We start from the raw sequence: 14,677 nt of genomic DNA on the forward strand, positions 1-14,677 counted from the left end.
CCTTATATACTAAACTACACAAGGATTATATCTATAACATAGTTCTGATATTGGTTCAGTGGCTTAGTGTTTACACAATGCCAAAGGTTTATTTTGTAAATCTGTTGGCTTCGTATTTTTTTTTAATCGATCCAGATCATTTTTCCCATTTTTAAAATTCTGTAAATATTTACAACCGAGTCAATATCTTCTGTAGAACTATGAAATGCAAACCTCCGAAAGAAAACCTAAAAGATATTCCAAAGAAACCCTTTTTAGACCTATATTATTGTACAGATTCAACAAATGCGTAATGTCCCAGAGAAAAGAGGAGGGGGGTTCCGACCCTCGGAACCACCCCCTCCCCCGATCCGCCAATGACGTGACTTTAATTATGTTTTTATAAAAGATCACTAATTGACTAAAAAGAGTTCAATTTGATTTTTTTTATAAGATTAGAATGAATCATTTGATGGTTTTTATATCAATTCAACAATACACCAAATAAATTCACTAATTCACTCGCGCATTATTTATTTCGACATTTTCATTCACTTCATTGTACATGTTCATTATTAGCTGATACAATCCCTACTCATTATGAATACCAAACAATAGTATGCCCACACATGTTACACAGTAACAGGAAAAGTAAGGTGAAGTACACACTTTTGAAACAATACACAATGTACAATTGAATTATTTCGCAGCTATAGCGAAAAAAGCTACAAAGAGATTGACCAAAAATAATTTATGTGTTGGATTCTCCATTAGAACATGAATGTGTTTAATTCATACGTGCATTTTATACAATATTATAATTTTATAATACCATAATCAATATTGTCTACATCAAAATAGTCTCAGTAGAGACAAGATAGAGATAAAGTGATAAGAATGTAGAATTGGCATCAATAGTGTTAACCTAAATCTGTATAATTTTCCAAACCACTTTAAAACCTTTGCACAAATAAAATAAACATTTCAAATTATAAAAAATGAATTCATACATTACATACACACCTTGATCTGTATCGTTACCACATATACGTACACAATTAATCATGGCCAACAGGACACTGATAATGCTCAACACACACTGTACAGTAACTGAGAACAACGGCATACTAACTACAGTAATACTGTTTCAGTATTAGTACAGTACTATATACTGATTTGGTTGTTTTCATATCAATGCCTATAGACACATATTATATAGGCAACTGAACTGTCTTCACATTAATTTAAAAGAAATCAAATTCCCCAAACAAGGGTAAAGCAACTGAGATACATGGACACCTGTACATAGACAAATAAACTGGCTCAAAACATATAGACATCTGAACTGCCTAGACACTCATGTAGACAAATGAACAGTCTAGGCATTCATATACACAAATGAACAGTCTAGACACTCATATACATAAATGAACTGCCTTCTGATAAACTGTGTTAAGATCACATTTGTATGTATTTTACATATCTTGGAAGAATAATTTGTCTTTAAAAACATATATACTAGCAACATATTATCAACTAAATCTGTCTATTAAATTCAAACTTCATTAACAAAATAATTTATTGATTAAGTTAATAGGTATTGTATGCACAATTTTTTGCCAAGCTCTGCTGAAAGCAGAGTCTTGGCTGTAGGCAGGCAAATCGCAAATGTTACTATAAATAGCACAACTTCAAAAGTAAACAAAAAACCAAACAGGGTCAAAGTCAAAGCTTCCGCTATACCAAATAGTTACACAAAGAGCCACGTTTTGTCAATAGTGTTGGCATTTCGTTTCTTTTATTTTAATTTCGAGAGAATTGTCTATCTTTTTTAGTTTGCTTATTAATAACGTGTTTTAAAAACAAGACTATGCATTTTGGACACATACAATGCGCATGAATTTCCATGAACTTTGCTGCGCGTTGAAGAAATGGGGATTGAATATGTAATGCTTGAATATACATAATACTTTTTTCTACTAGACAGACATATTTTTGTTTATAGGCGCTTACAAAATTTGGTCGCTCTCTGACGCTTTGCCGACATGAGAGAGAGAGAGAGAGAGAGAGAGAGAGAGAGAGAGAGAGAGAGAGAGAGAGAGAGATTTTCGGTCTTTACTACACAATATGCATAAAGACACACCAAAAGAGCCCGGCTTTCAGTACTTCAGTACTTTGATTAATGTATGGTAAACAGTTACATTACTAACTTAGCATCGATAATTTCGAATAAATTAAACAGATAGAAAACAAGCAGTTCATAAATACATGTTCAAATGCCAGAAGGAGAGAGACAAAGATTTGCCTCAATGAATGTTTTCGTGAGCACAATTATATTTTTTGGCTACATCTTCGGAATAAAATTTTGCACTGCCAGTATAATAGAATGTTTTTCAACTGAATAATATTTGCCCATTCAACAAATTTCTATCATACATAAACTATGAAAACTCTTTTCTCGGCCTCAGTTAAAGCTTCTTGACTCAGCAGTAAATCTGTAATAGCACATGAAACGTAAGCATTCAGTCCTCTCTGACCACTGCTGTGGAGTGTTCTCCAAATTTTTGTATGGCTCGTTTTAAGGCACTTATTCTCATGAAATCCTTACACTATGACATGCACTGAGGAATACTAGTAACTGACCGAATCGTTGCTGTCTATGAGAGGGACCTAGCTAGCTATGGTTTCGCGGGGGCGTTTGGCACATATGGACGGTTCCGAGTAAAAATTGAGTACTGGCTCTTATTCGCCAAGTCAGGTGATGAATAAATTGCGTCATAAATGCCTCTTTCTTCAAACTTCATCATTATCAACTTTCTGATAAACTTTTCCATCGTTGTATCTAAGGTCTGAATATTCTTGAAGTTGAGCCTCGCTTTCACTCGTAGGGTCAGAGGTCACGGCTTGAGTATAGCTAGGAGACCTACGCATGTTAGTCTCTGGCCTCAAGTTTTCTACCTCAGCATGCTTTGCATCAATGGCGTCGCTCGACCCGGCACCCGCTTCGTTGTCTTTCCATCCAATCGGCAATGGATCCGATGAACCTTCCGCTTCATGGCGACTTGAAGTTAATGCATTTAAATTCTTTTCACGCCTGAAAACAAATTGCAATAATTATTAGCATGAGAAAAAAATCAAAACTATGAGAGATCTAGAGGGAACACTAGTATCATTCATCTGGGGTAACAATTTACACTGACTTTGATTTTAAATAATATTTTAAGTACAATGTATACCTGACATATGTGGACATATTGAAAGGGTCTTTACTGACCCCTAGGTTATTCAATCAACAAATATAAAACTAAAAATATAAGGCAATTTTTGATTAGTAAACTGGCTATTTGGGTCTTCAGATGATGCTGACACCAACAATTTATTGTATCTTTAAATATTATTCGCTTTTAAAAAGGGTTTTATCTTATATTTGAACAAATTAGAAAACAGAGTTGAAATTGATCTGGAATTTCTGGAGAAAAATTGAAATTATTTAAATTGTTTACAAACAGACAAAAGGTGATTAAAAAAGCTTACATTCTTTCAGCTCAGGTGAGCGAAATGATAACTTTCGTTAACAAGTATGTTTCTGAGCGAGATAACTCTTACCTTAATTCTTTGTTCAGTTTCTCTATCTTTAACAACGCTAAGTCCAACTCATGCCTAATTTTCCATAGACTGGTTTCACATATTGGGTTTTTACACTTGTGTCTCTTTTTTAAGTCTATGGCTTCCATAATTGTTTGCTCAAAGGTTAAGGATTTTCCCATACTCTGAAAGAATCAAAGTACTGAAAGTACTGAAAGACGGAGGCATCATTGCGGAGGAGATTAATCTAATAATTCCAAGTATTGAAGTACCGACGGGAGTTGATTTCATCGATTGATATTTATCTTAAAATCAACGATATGTAATTTCGCATACCAAGTAGTTTCTTATCCGTAACTGAATAACGCATATTTTCATAATATGAATTTTTGGGCTTTTCCGACAATTTTTAGAATTCCAAGAAAAAAATCATATGAATCATGTTGCGTAATATTTTAAGATAGAATGAAATTCATCAAACTATGTTTCAGTAATATAAATATTTCTGGAAAATTATATGGATCCAAGCAATATTTAACTATAATAATATTTAATGCTTCAGAATGCATTACATTGAATCTATCGATTATTTTCGAGAACAAGGTCTTGTCAGCGGCGATGATCTGTGGTTAGGTCCAAACACATTTAAAAATAATTTTACTTCCGGTTTGCCAGAGTAAATGCATAGGAGAGTTGATAAAAATCAACTACCAAAAATAGTAATGGTTTTTTCTTCTTCAAATTTTAAGGTATAGAAGGTTTAGAGTATCAATTAAGAGTTTGCAATATTAAATACTACAGTACAGAAACTACTTTGCTAATATATTCATGCTCTTTTATAGAATATGCAAAAACAAATTACAAACAAAAAATATTTTGTTGGTTAGTACTATACCTAATGATTCACAATAAATACTAAAATTTATGTTATATAATCAATAAAAACTTCTGAATCGTTCATGCTTAAAAACCCCTAATGTTACATGTAGGTAATACATGCATGATCTCAATCTCGCATAGTTGTTCTTTTTCTTTTGCAGAATGTACGATTCGATTGTAGAGTGATATATTTCTAAGCGTTTCAAAAAGTTATGGAGATGAAATATTTATATATAAGAGACGCTACAGCTCATTTTGCTCAATTTTGCTCAAAATTACCGTTGATTTCATCATTTCAGGCAGTCAAAAAGTAAATATTGCTAGCTCAGCCTTTTGATCAACAGCTAAGCGCATCAACTGTAAACATTTCATCGTGACTTTCTGCAAGGGATGAAAATATTACGAATTTATACAGTTTTTACTTGTGGTGTAAACAAAATTTTAGAGATATAAATTCAGAATTTCGGAAAATATTTAACACGCAATTGCGAGCTTTTTTTTTTGCTGTAAAAAGATTCAATCTTTCAGTATATGCACGACTTCTATTCTTTTATCTAACTATGTTTAAAAAGGGAAACATCCAAGATGAAGAGAATTCGCTGTAATATCTCTTTAAAGCTAAATTTAAAATAATATACCGCGGTAGGTCTTGTAATACCCCGTATTTCACTTTTAAAAGAAAATATGTACATTCTGTAAAATGTTTTTACACTTTTTTCACGCGAAATTCTCTTATCAGCTTGCAAAAACACACTGACTTCCAAACTTACTTTGAAATCGACAGGGCTGGCCAGACTATGCAGGATTAATCAAGCTTCACAGCACGTGGCCTGGGTACTCTACCTATGCACACACTGAAAGTGTGTGTGTGTGAGGGGGGGGGGTTGCATTAAAGGGTGTAATCTGGATAATTTATGTTTAATTTATTTGTTTCACTATCCTTATAGTAGGTTTAGTATGCATGCCAAGTAAAGCTAAACTAAAATGTGCCATGCTACGATCACGGTTGTCTGTACTTAATTGGGGGAATACTCAAGTTCACATAGCAGTGGATCAACTTGTTGAATATTCATTTTATTGGATCGATGCCGGGGGCGGGAGTGTAGCTATACATAGAAAGATATATCTCCGCAGGAGATTAATTGATAATGCGCAAGTAATATACGATACACACTAAGAACCACGCCGTGTTTATCCATTGAATCTTATAATTATTCAATATTTCAAGATGGTTCTTGAGGAATCCTCATTATTTGACGTCACGGACAGGAAGCTGTATAAAAAGTATAAATAGCCACTAAACGATTACACACCATTGCTATTCTTAAACTCATGCATATTCATACTTACTTGGAATTTGACATATAAACTAACATTTTCGAGAGAAATTATGTTTATTGATCGCAATATGTATAGTTCTATTTATTGTAATTTCAAATAAGATATTTATTGCAATAATAATACTGAAAGATGAATCCCAAACGAATATTGCAATTTTTGCCGCTAGGTGGTGTCCGTCAAATCCACTATCGACGTCACATGTGAGCTGACCGGTAGCAATAGAGGAGGCTCATAGAGCCTCCGTCTAAAAATGTTGAAATAAATATAAATTTCAGAATTCTTGAGCATACTATATACTAAAAGTGTGTAGTTTTTGGGAGTTGATTTTAATCAACTATCCTATGCAGTTACTCTGGCAAACCGAAACTGAAACAGTGTTTGGACCTAAGCACGAATCATCACCGCTGACAAGAGTTAGTTCTTGAAAATAATCGATAAATTCGATGTAATGTACGCTGAAGAATTTTTTTAAAAGGAAACTTATAATAAATACCTAAGAAATAGTCAGATTTTAAATAGCATGAACAATTTAGAAGTTGTTTGCAGTCGTATGTATTCCTACGCCAGAGTTCAATATAGTCTCGTTCAACCATCGGCTGTCTCCGTACATCTCCGACAAGCAGAGAGTCAGTCTATATTTAGAGGTTGCAACATCATCATCATGCTATCACGTGACCTAATGTCTCTTGTCTGAGATTAACGGAGACAGCCGAGCATCTGGTTGACCGAGACTAGAGTTCATTTTTGGTTGGATCCATACAATATTTGAAATATTTCGAACACCGATACATAGTTTGATGAAATCAATTCTATTTTTAACATAACACAACATGATTCATAAGAGGTTTTCTCGAAATTCTAGTCGGAAAAGTCCGAGAATCCATATTATAAAAATGTGCGTAATTCAAATAGAGATTATAAACTACTTGCCAAGCAAAATAACATATCGTTGATTTTAAGATAAATAATAATCGATAAAATTAACTCCCGTCAGTACTTCAGTACTTTGATTTAAATCGTACTTACTATACTGACCAGGGCACAGCAGCCACACTTATCGTATTTTTTCAGGTATTTCCTACCAAACCGGAAGTAAAGATGCTCCATTACTAGAAGCAGTCCACCAAGCACGATCCCGGATGCAAGCAGGATGAAGGCGCTGGTGAAGTTTAGCTCGCGCAGGCGCTGGCTGGACTGACCAATTCTTTGCTTGGAATAACATGGCCCCGATAACCAGTACTTCCGTAGCCGTTCCAACTCACCTGTAAGACAAAACCTCTATTGTATTATATTTTTATCTTTAGAACTATTATAACAAGACCTTGGACATTCAGTAGGACGTAGCTATCTATTTCTTGCGTCAAAACAAGTTAAAAATGACGCTGTTTCAAGTGAAATATGCACCTATTGCGAAGTCTTAGCTCAAAAGCCAGATAAATCTTGTTGATTTCAAAGAGCCATAAGGTTGCTGAGTGGCTAGCAATGAAATAGACAGGCCTACATGTATGTCACATTGCTGTTTGACACAACTTCCCAAAGTCCAAGCTCTTGTTAAAATGGTTCTGATTTGTTTATTGTTTAACTTTAATGGAATGGTTAAAATATGTATCATCACGGTATTCAATATGATAATAAATAAATCATTGTTAAATTTCGATAACATCTGGGTTCATTATGTACATGTACATGTCAAAGATGAAAGACCTTGGGCGTACCCCTTACCGTCATCTTGAAGTTCGAGAATTAGGTCATCCATTTCCTCCTTCAGTTCCGTTTGACCTTTAGGGAAGGCGACAGCGTACCCCGACATGGCGTATGGCTTCCCTACCAGCATCAGCTGACAGTTCTTGTCAATGCCTACTTGGAACTGTAGTGGGGAGGCGTCATAGATAAACGCTTGGATTTGTCTGAGGGAGATAATACAATTATAAGGAGGAATTATTAAGAGAAAATTCAGAAGACTAAAACGAACAATCTGCTACCATATTTTCAACGTACAAAATTCTTCTGGATCTACATATTGAATTAATGAATTGATTATTAGATGAGATTTTGTTGGAAACTGAACATTTTTTCTTGCTCGTTGTTTCTAGCAGCATATTTGTAGCTTACTTGTCTATAAATATTAGATGTACAACTTGCTAGAGAGATACAGTGACACCAATATTTAAAAAAAAGGTATATTCGTATAGCACGATATCATGTTTTATACAACTACAAATGTAAGTACTGTAAAAGCAAAACATTAGTTTGGGGATAGAATTTTGTTTGTCTCCTCAATAACTACTTAGTAACATTAACCAACGAAATAAAATCTTGAACGAAATCTTAAAAGTTTATTACACGATATTTTATGCAACGAAATTAAATTACTAAGAAACAATTTCAAAACAATAATCAATGAAATATAATGCCCACGAAATTGTCTGCTTCTGCAGTAAGTATTGATTAACGAACTTTAATATATTCATAAATACTTCATATTTAAAGCTGCTTGGTCCGATTTTTTTGTAATTACAGTATCAATTTTTTTTCTTCATACAAATCATTTATCTTAGAAAGTTATGGGCTTTCTCCTATTTACACCAGCAGAATCAGTCTCCTTTCAAAGTTAGAAATAAAAATAATTTCTCTTTGGGCAAACGAAAAAACAAACCAAAATGCATCACGGGAATGTTTAGAAAAGGAAACCGCCTGGTTTCGTTCCCCCGAATGATTGGGGTTATTCAACCCGCATGCTATGCATTGATTGTAAAGAAAGCAGACTTTAGAAATATTAGCGAACAAAACGTACACATGTTTATGTGTATCATTTCGACCTTTATTTAAGGCGATTTTAAATTCGTAATACAACTATACCCGTTTCGTCGTTAGGGGTAAAATTTAACATGAGGCGAAATAACGAGGTACCTTTAAATGAGCAAATTTTGTACGTATTTTTCTTCATTGAGATTTGGCATAATTGACGGGTAAAACTACTGCAATGTCTATTATTATACATATACTAAGCATAGGCCTAGCCATCGTTTAAAAGCGTGCATAAAATTTGATATAAAATCGGACCAAGCAGCTTTAAAGGTTTTTGCTTTCACAGTATATAGATCTCACTTATTGTCATTGACACTTTATCAACTCTTGCATGTAATTTTGTGATCTCTAAAAGCAAATGTTTTAAATCACACGTAAAACATATCCTTGAAATGCAAAAAAAGTAGTAAATTGAGTCTTTAAATATGCAAAAATGAGATTCACTTTTCAATGGGTGGCTTTGAGTGAGTGTAAAAATTGATTGTTTGCTTTTTTTCAGCATACATGATAAACGACCTAAAGAATTATGTGTTTATGGACAGATGTAAGATGTTTAATATGTCTGTTTAAAATTCCCCCTTTTAAAATAAACACAGCTGAATAAACATACATAAACTGATTCCGGGAAAACCATTGTTTCTACGAAAGCTAAAACCAAAGCGGTGAGGACGGACGGATCTAACATGTACCGGAAGTCAATGAAGTCATTTGTGATCATGGGTGGTAAATTCTGTATATTACATCAACGTTTACAAAGCAATTATGTTTTCGACATAAAGATGATATATGTATGTAAAAAAAATCAGCGTTGTGGAAAGAAGAAAGACTTCAATTTTTCTTCTCAGCGAAAATGTAATTTTCTGTTTTGTTAACTCTGAAGATAAATGATTTTCAAACAATGGTATGTAAACAGTGGGGAAAATACATGTCCAAATGTAAATTGTTTACAGTAAAGTCTATCCTCTTTTACTTGATTTGCAAAAATCAAAACATTTTTGTCAAAAGGCACAGGGAATCAGACTAAAAGAGAAATCCTGCTGTTTCTTTTTTGTGAAAATTACTTAAGAAAAGATTCCAGGCAGATGTTAAAGTAAATAATGCAAACGCCGGATACAACTCGTTATTACAGAGACGTCAAGTAATTACGTCATAGATCACGTGACCCTCACCCTCTTCTCAGCAAGTTTACGGCTTCCTTGATGTTCTGGGTGTTGAAGTCTGTCATATACTCGTACATGGAGGGGTGGTTGTCTCGGAGGTTCTCCTCTGTACTGCTGTTAAACACTGTTGCAAACTTGAACGGGGGCTGGTGTTTGAGGGGCGAGTTCAGCTGAAACATGTATGGTTAAACTGGCCATTCCTATCATATAAGTATTAGTAAGAGCTAACCTATGTCTGGCATACGCTGATTCGGATGTACCTTGACATTATTACATACAAAGACAATCTGTCATTAAGAAGCATAAAAGATATAATCATTATTTATTTATTAGTCTATTCATCTATCTATTGATTTATTTTGACTTTCACACATATTTGTTCTTAACTAAATCACCACTAACTCGCCAGTCTGTAATCCCCTCCAAGTCATAGTACGTGTTTTTGGTGATCATGAAGGCGGCTAGGTTGGCTGTGTAGCTGGCAAGAAACACAAGAGCAAACAGCGCCCATACGTTACCCATGAAGCGGGCGGATACACCACGTGGATTGTCAGCTGACACAGCGGCGCCAAACAGCATCGCCCAGATTAACCAAAACGAGCGGAATAGGGAAAACGAATGCTCTGTAAAATGAAGACATGTATATCCTATGAGTGGGGATGATAGTCATGATACCGTACTGGAATTATTATTGGATCACCTCAAAAATACGTTAGAAAAGGCTCCTAGTGTAGTACCTGTCGTCTTTGCATGCATGTATATTTGGAAGCAGTATACTCTGTACATGTTTTATCATCCCAAAGGTTACATCTCCTAGGTACAAATTTACCTGGTAGTTACCTCGCATAGGTGTCCTGCCTTGGTCCAACCCTCGGGGACTCAGCCACTCAAAGATAAAGATGGACGCCCCCACAGAATGAACGCTGATGAACAGAATCAGGCACCATGCTCCGTAATCATAGGGTTCTACAATAGTAATGAATTAAAAAAAAATAATTGAATGATGCAATGTCTCAAAATGATTTAGAGATGCTTAGATCTTAGGCTATACTTTATTTTGAATCAACGACATAGAGATTTTGAGTGACGCACTATTAAAAAAAATCAGACCGTAAGTGTTGAAGAAATAGTCTAAGATCTTTTAACTATGAAATTATTGCAAGAACCTGTCACTGTATTAATGCATGCATATATATATATATATATATATATATATATATATATATATATATATATATATATATATATATATATATCTGTGTGTGTGTGCTATTTCCGAACAAAATAAAAGTCAGGAGCACCTAAGATTGCGTATGCGGAGATTGTGTCGTTCCTTAGAGACACTATAATGGCCGTCCCTGTCTCCAGATACGGAACCGTGAACTCCACAGCTTCCGCCCGATTGGGTGTAATTTGTAGTGACGTCAGGGCCATGTCGGCCCCGCCCTCTTGGAGGGTTTTGATAAGACCGTTCCATTTTCCCGTATTCTGAAAAATTAAATTGTACAATGTAGTATTGATAATTTTTTCCTTCCCAATTATTGCTTTGTCATCGAGTCGTGTTCAATATCAACGATTAATTGAATTCTAAAACTTATGTTCACACATATAGGCCTGCAAAGAATTTTTTTTCAGTCAAAAGAAAAATAATCGGTTTATTAAAATATCGCATCATAACTGGATCCTAAACATAAAACGTATACCAATCGAACACAGTGTGTGGCAAAACCAGAGCTAAGTATGCTTGACTATTGTGGGTTGATAAGCTGCTTGCATGTATTTGGAGAAATCTGAATGACAGAAAAATAATAATATTTATTCTTGTTATGGAACAATATATAAAAACAAAACTCCCTGTTATATAGACAAAAAATAACGGAAATGTGTTAAGGTTGACGCTTTCTAAATTATTTTGACTTTTTTTGTAATTTGTTTTGGCAATTCTGTAATCTTAAGAGAACGCCAAATCGTTTATGCTGTGAATAGTTTTGTAAATGATGTTCTTCGAAGCTATCACTTCTGTAATTGAATAATCTTCCGAGTCTTAGGTGTTGGAAGAAATTTTACTGTTTGATGGTCACAAATAAGCCAGTGTATACAAATTGAAGGCATGTTTTGGTAGGAACAAATTTCGTTTTTTGAGCATGTTTTCTGATTTAATGCTAATTGTATCTTAAACAACTTTGGTATTCTGTAATTTTGTAGTAGAAAGGAATTTCTCCTTTGAAATCAGGGAGCACCATGCAAAGTGAATTAAAATAGTGATGTAGTCAGAATTACTGCTAACTCATCAGTTTTCTTTTTTGTTGCAATGGAGAAACAATATCTATTTTCCCCCTCTAATCCAATGGAGAAACGATATCTATTTTCCCCCTCTAATCCAATCTTCGACTGTTATTTACAGAACTGGTTCGAGAACATACTTAGCTCTCCTTCTAAAGGAGATTAATATGGTCTAAAAATGGTCACATTTATCCAGCCTTCTTGAGATAAGAATTTACCAGTAAATGGATGCATTATATACAATTGTAAAGTTGAATATTTTGGTTGATTTGAATTTAATTAGAACTGGCATTTATATTTGGTTTTAGAATGAACTCGGTCTTATTTTCAAATATACGACCATGTTTACTATGAGATTTACAAATTCTTGTGTTCTGTTAAAATAACAGTTTTTTATGCAAGCAAAACTACAAATGTACAGATATAAAGGCGAGTTCATGGTTTTTGCTCCTGGGCTATTAATGAAAGTAATCTGCCCTAAACGCCACATGTATTTAAGAGGGTTCGATGGTCTTGGCCATTTTTAGACTGAATTGATCTCATTTAAAAGAAGAACTCTATATAAAAATATAGGAAAACATCATAATTTTAAAGCAAAAATGTATGGATTTTTTCTTCACTAAATAAAAATTTATAATTGTAAAACAAATTATATCTTAAAATTTTAGGTAGTTCTGATAGTTTGTTTGTTGACCCCACAGCCTCCCTAAAGTTTAAGAATATAATTAGTTGATGACTCACCTGGTCCTTGACCCCACAGGTGCGATCAGGGACTTCGAACAGGTCGTAGTCAAACTCTAGCCTCGTTCTGAGGATCTGTAGCAGATCTATGCTGAGCCCCGCACAGCACCACTGCACGGTCCCATTGGCGGCCGTGGGGTCGTCACCACTTCAAGACCAACAAGATATGTATTACTATTCATGAGAAGAATCATTATGGTAGGATTTGTTTAACACAGAAAAGTTCTTGAATTGAAATCCATAATAGATTTACTGAAGTGAGAATATTTTGAAGTATCAAAACTTCGAAATGTTAAACAAGAGGCCCATGGGCCACATCGCTCACCTGAGGAACAATAGGTATGATAAAGTCAGCTTAATGGAGTCATAATACAATCTGGACAATGTACATTAATACATGTAGATCCTGTATAAATAAAATCCATTTTTCCCCCTTGGAACTCGGATAGCCCTGATTGCTGAAAATATTTACAAGAGCAGACTTTAATCACCGCTCCTGCACATATATAGGGACTCAACGTTATGCAGGCAGGGATGACCGCACACCTACGCAACTCAACAGGTACCAACGTTAATGCAAGCAGAGATAACGCAAGCAGGGATGACCTCACACTTGCGCCAACAGCTCAACCTAACGCAGGGAGTGCCGCACACTTGCTCTAGAAAGGCCAGAACACCAGCAGGGATGACCATACACTAGTGCTCCGCCGCAACCACCACCAATACAAGCAGGTATGACCGCACATTTGTATTGATGCGATACAGGGCAGAAATGACCGCACATTCTGTATCGTTGGTTAGAAAAACACGAATATTAGGAAGAGCAGGGATGTCAACACCCTCAATCTCTCCGTACCTATTCAAGTTTAACCCCAAACAGTCGCTCGTTGCTATGCAATAGACACTGTCCCTATATATGTGCCAGTCTAAAATAATTCATAGTATCTAAAAATTGGAAATCAAAAATAAACAAACTAATCCAGCGTAACCCAAAACTACTTATGCAGAACAACTTATATACATTGAATATTTATTATTGTATAAAAATAATCATCACATTAATTGGTTAACAGTGGATGCATTAATTAAAATAATCAAGAATCAATAAATCAAGGGCAATAACCCAAAACAGTAATACAAAAAGATTCTAATGAAAAAATAGCTGCCTGCTTCAATTTTATAGTCATATCACATGTTGAGTATTGCAGTTCTCAAAAAGATCCTTTACAATTGTTTATATATGGGATATTTAGCTACATCAAACTCTGAACCTTCTTGTGAGGCCGAAGAATTGTCCTGGAGCCAAAGTCTTAACAATTATAAAGAATCATCTTGCTGATTAGTCTCTGAGAAGAAGATTTTTTAAGATTTACTCTTTATTCCTATGTAAAACTTTAACACCCCCCCCCCCATGTGGCCTCACCCTACCCCCGGGGGTCATGATTTTCACAACTTTAAATCTACACTACCTGAGGATGCTTCCACACAAGTTTCAGCTTTCCTGGCTGATTAGTTTCTGAGAAGAAGATTTTTAAAGATTTACTCTATATATTCCTATGTAAAACTTCGACCCCCCATTGTGGCCCCAACCTAACCCCAGGGATCATGATTTTCACAACTTTGAATCTACACTACCTGAGGATGCTTCCACACAAGTTTCAGCTTTCCTGGCTGATTAGTTTCTGAGAAGAAGATTTTTAAAGATTTATTCTATATATTCCTATGTTAAACTTCGACCCCCCATTGTGGCCCCACCCTACCCCCGGGGGTCATGATTTTCACAACTTTGAATCTTCACTACCTGAGGATGCTTCCACACAAGTTTCAGCTTTCCTGGCTGATTAGTTTCTGAGAAGAAGATTTTTAAAGATTTATTCTATATATTCCTATGTAAAACTTCG

The 14,677-nt window shown here is 34.9% G+C and overlaps 1 protein-coding gene across 5 annotated transcripts in view; it reads right to left on the reverse strand.

Annotated features, from left to right (window-relative positions):
- Positions 1 to 496: 496 nt before the first annotated feature.
- LOC128164795 (glutamate receptor ionotropic, NMDA 2A-like) overlaps positions 497 to 14,677 on the reverse strand; it is a 66,427-nt gene continuing 52,246 nt past the window's right edge. For all 5 annotated transcript variants that reach the window (XM_052828791.1, XM_052828790.1, XM_052828788.1 and 2 more), the window contains 9 exons: positions 12,777 to 12,924; positions 11,054 to 11,240; positions 10,593 to 10,718; positions 10,155 to 10,375; positions 9,762 to 9,922; positions 7,507 to 7,691; positions 6,811 to 7,046; positions 3,586 to 3,749; positions 497 to 3,073 (listed from right to left, as the gene is read on the reverse strand). In XM_052828791.1, the coding sequence (XP_052684751.1) occupies positions 2,773 to 3,073; positions 3,586 to 3,749; positions 6,811 to 7,046; positions 7,507 to 7,691; positions 9,762 to 9,922; positions 10,155 to 10,375; positions 10,593 to 10,718; positions 11,054 to 11,240; positions 12,777 to 12,924 (1,729 nt within the window). In that variant the 3' untranslated portion in view covers positions 497 to 2,772. The remainder of the gene's footprint in view (positions 3,074 to 3,585; positions 3,750 to 6,810; positions 7,047 to 7,506; positions 7,692 to 9,761; positions 9,923 to 10,154; positions 10,376 to 10,592; positions 10,719 to 11,053; positions 11,241 to 12,776; positions 12,925 to 14,677) is intronic.

This window comes from Crassostrea angulata, chromosome 10 (genome assembly GCF_025612915.1).
Source record: "Crassostrea angulata isolate pt1a10 chromosome 10, ASM2561291v2, whole genome shotgun sequence".
Classification (NCBI taxonomy): Eukaryota; Metazoa; Mollusca; class Bivalvia; order Ostreida; family Ostreidae; genus Magallana; species Magallana angulata.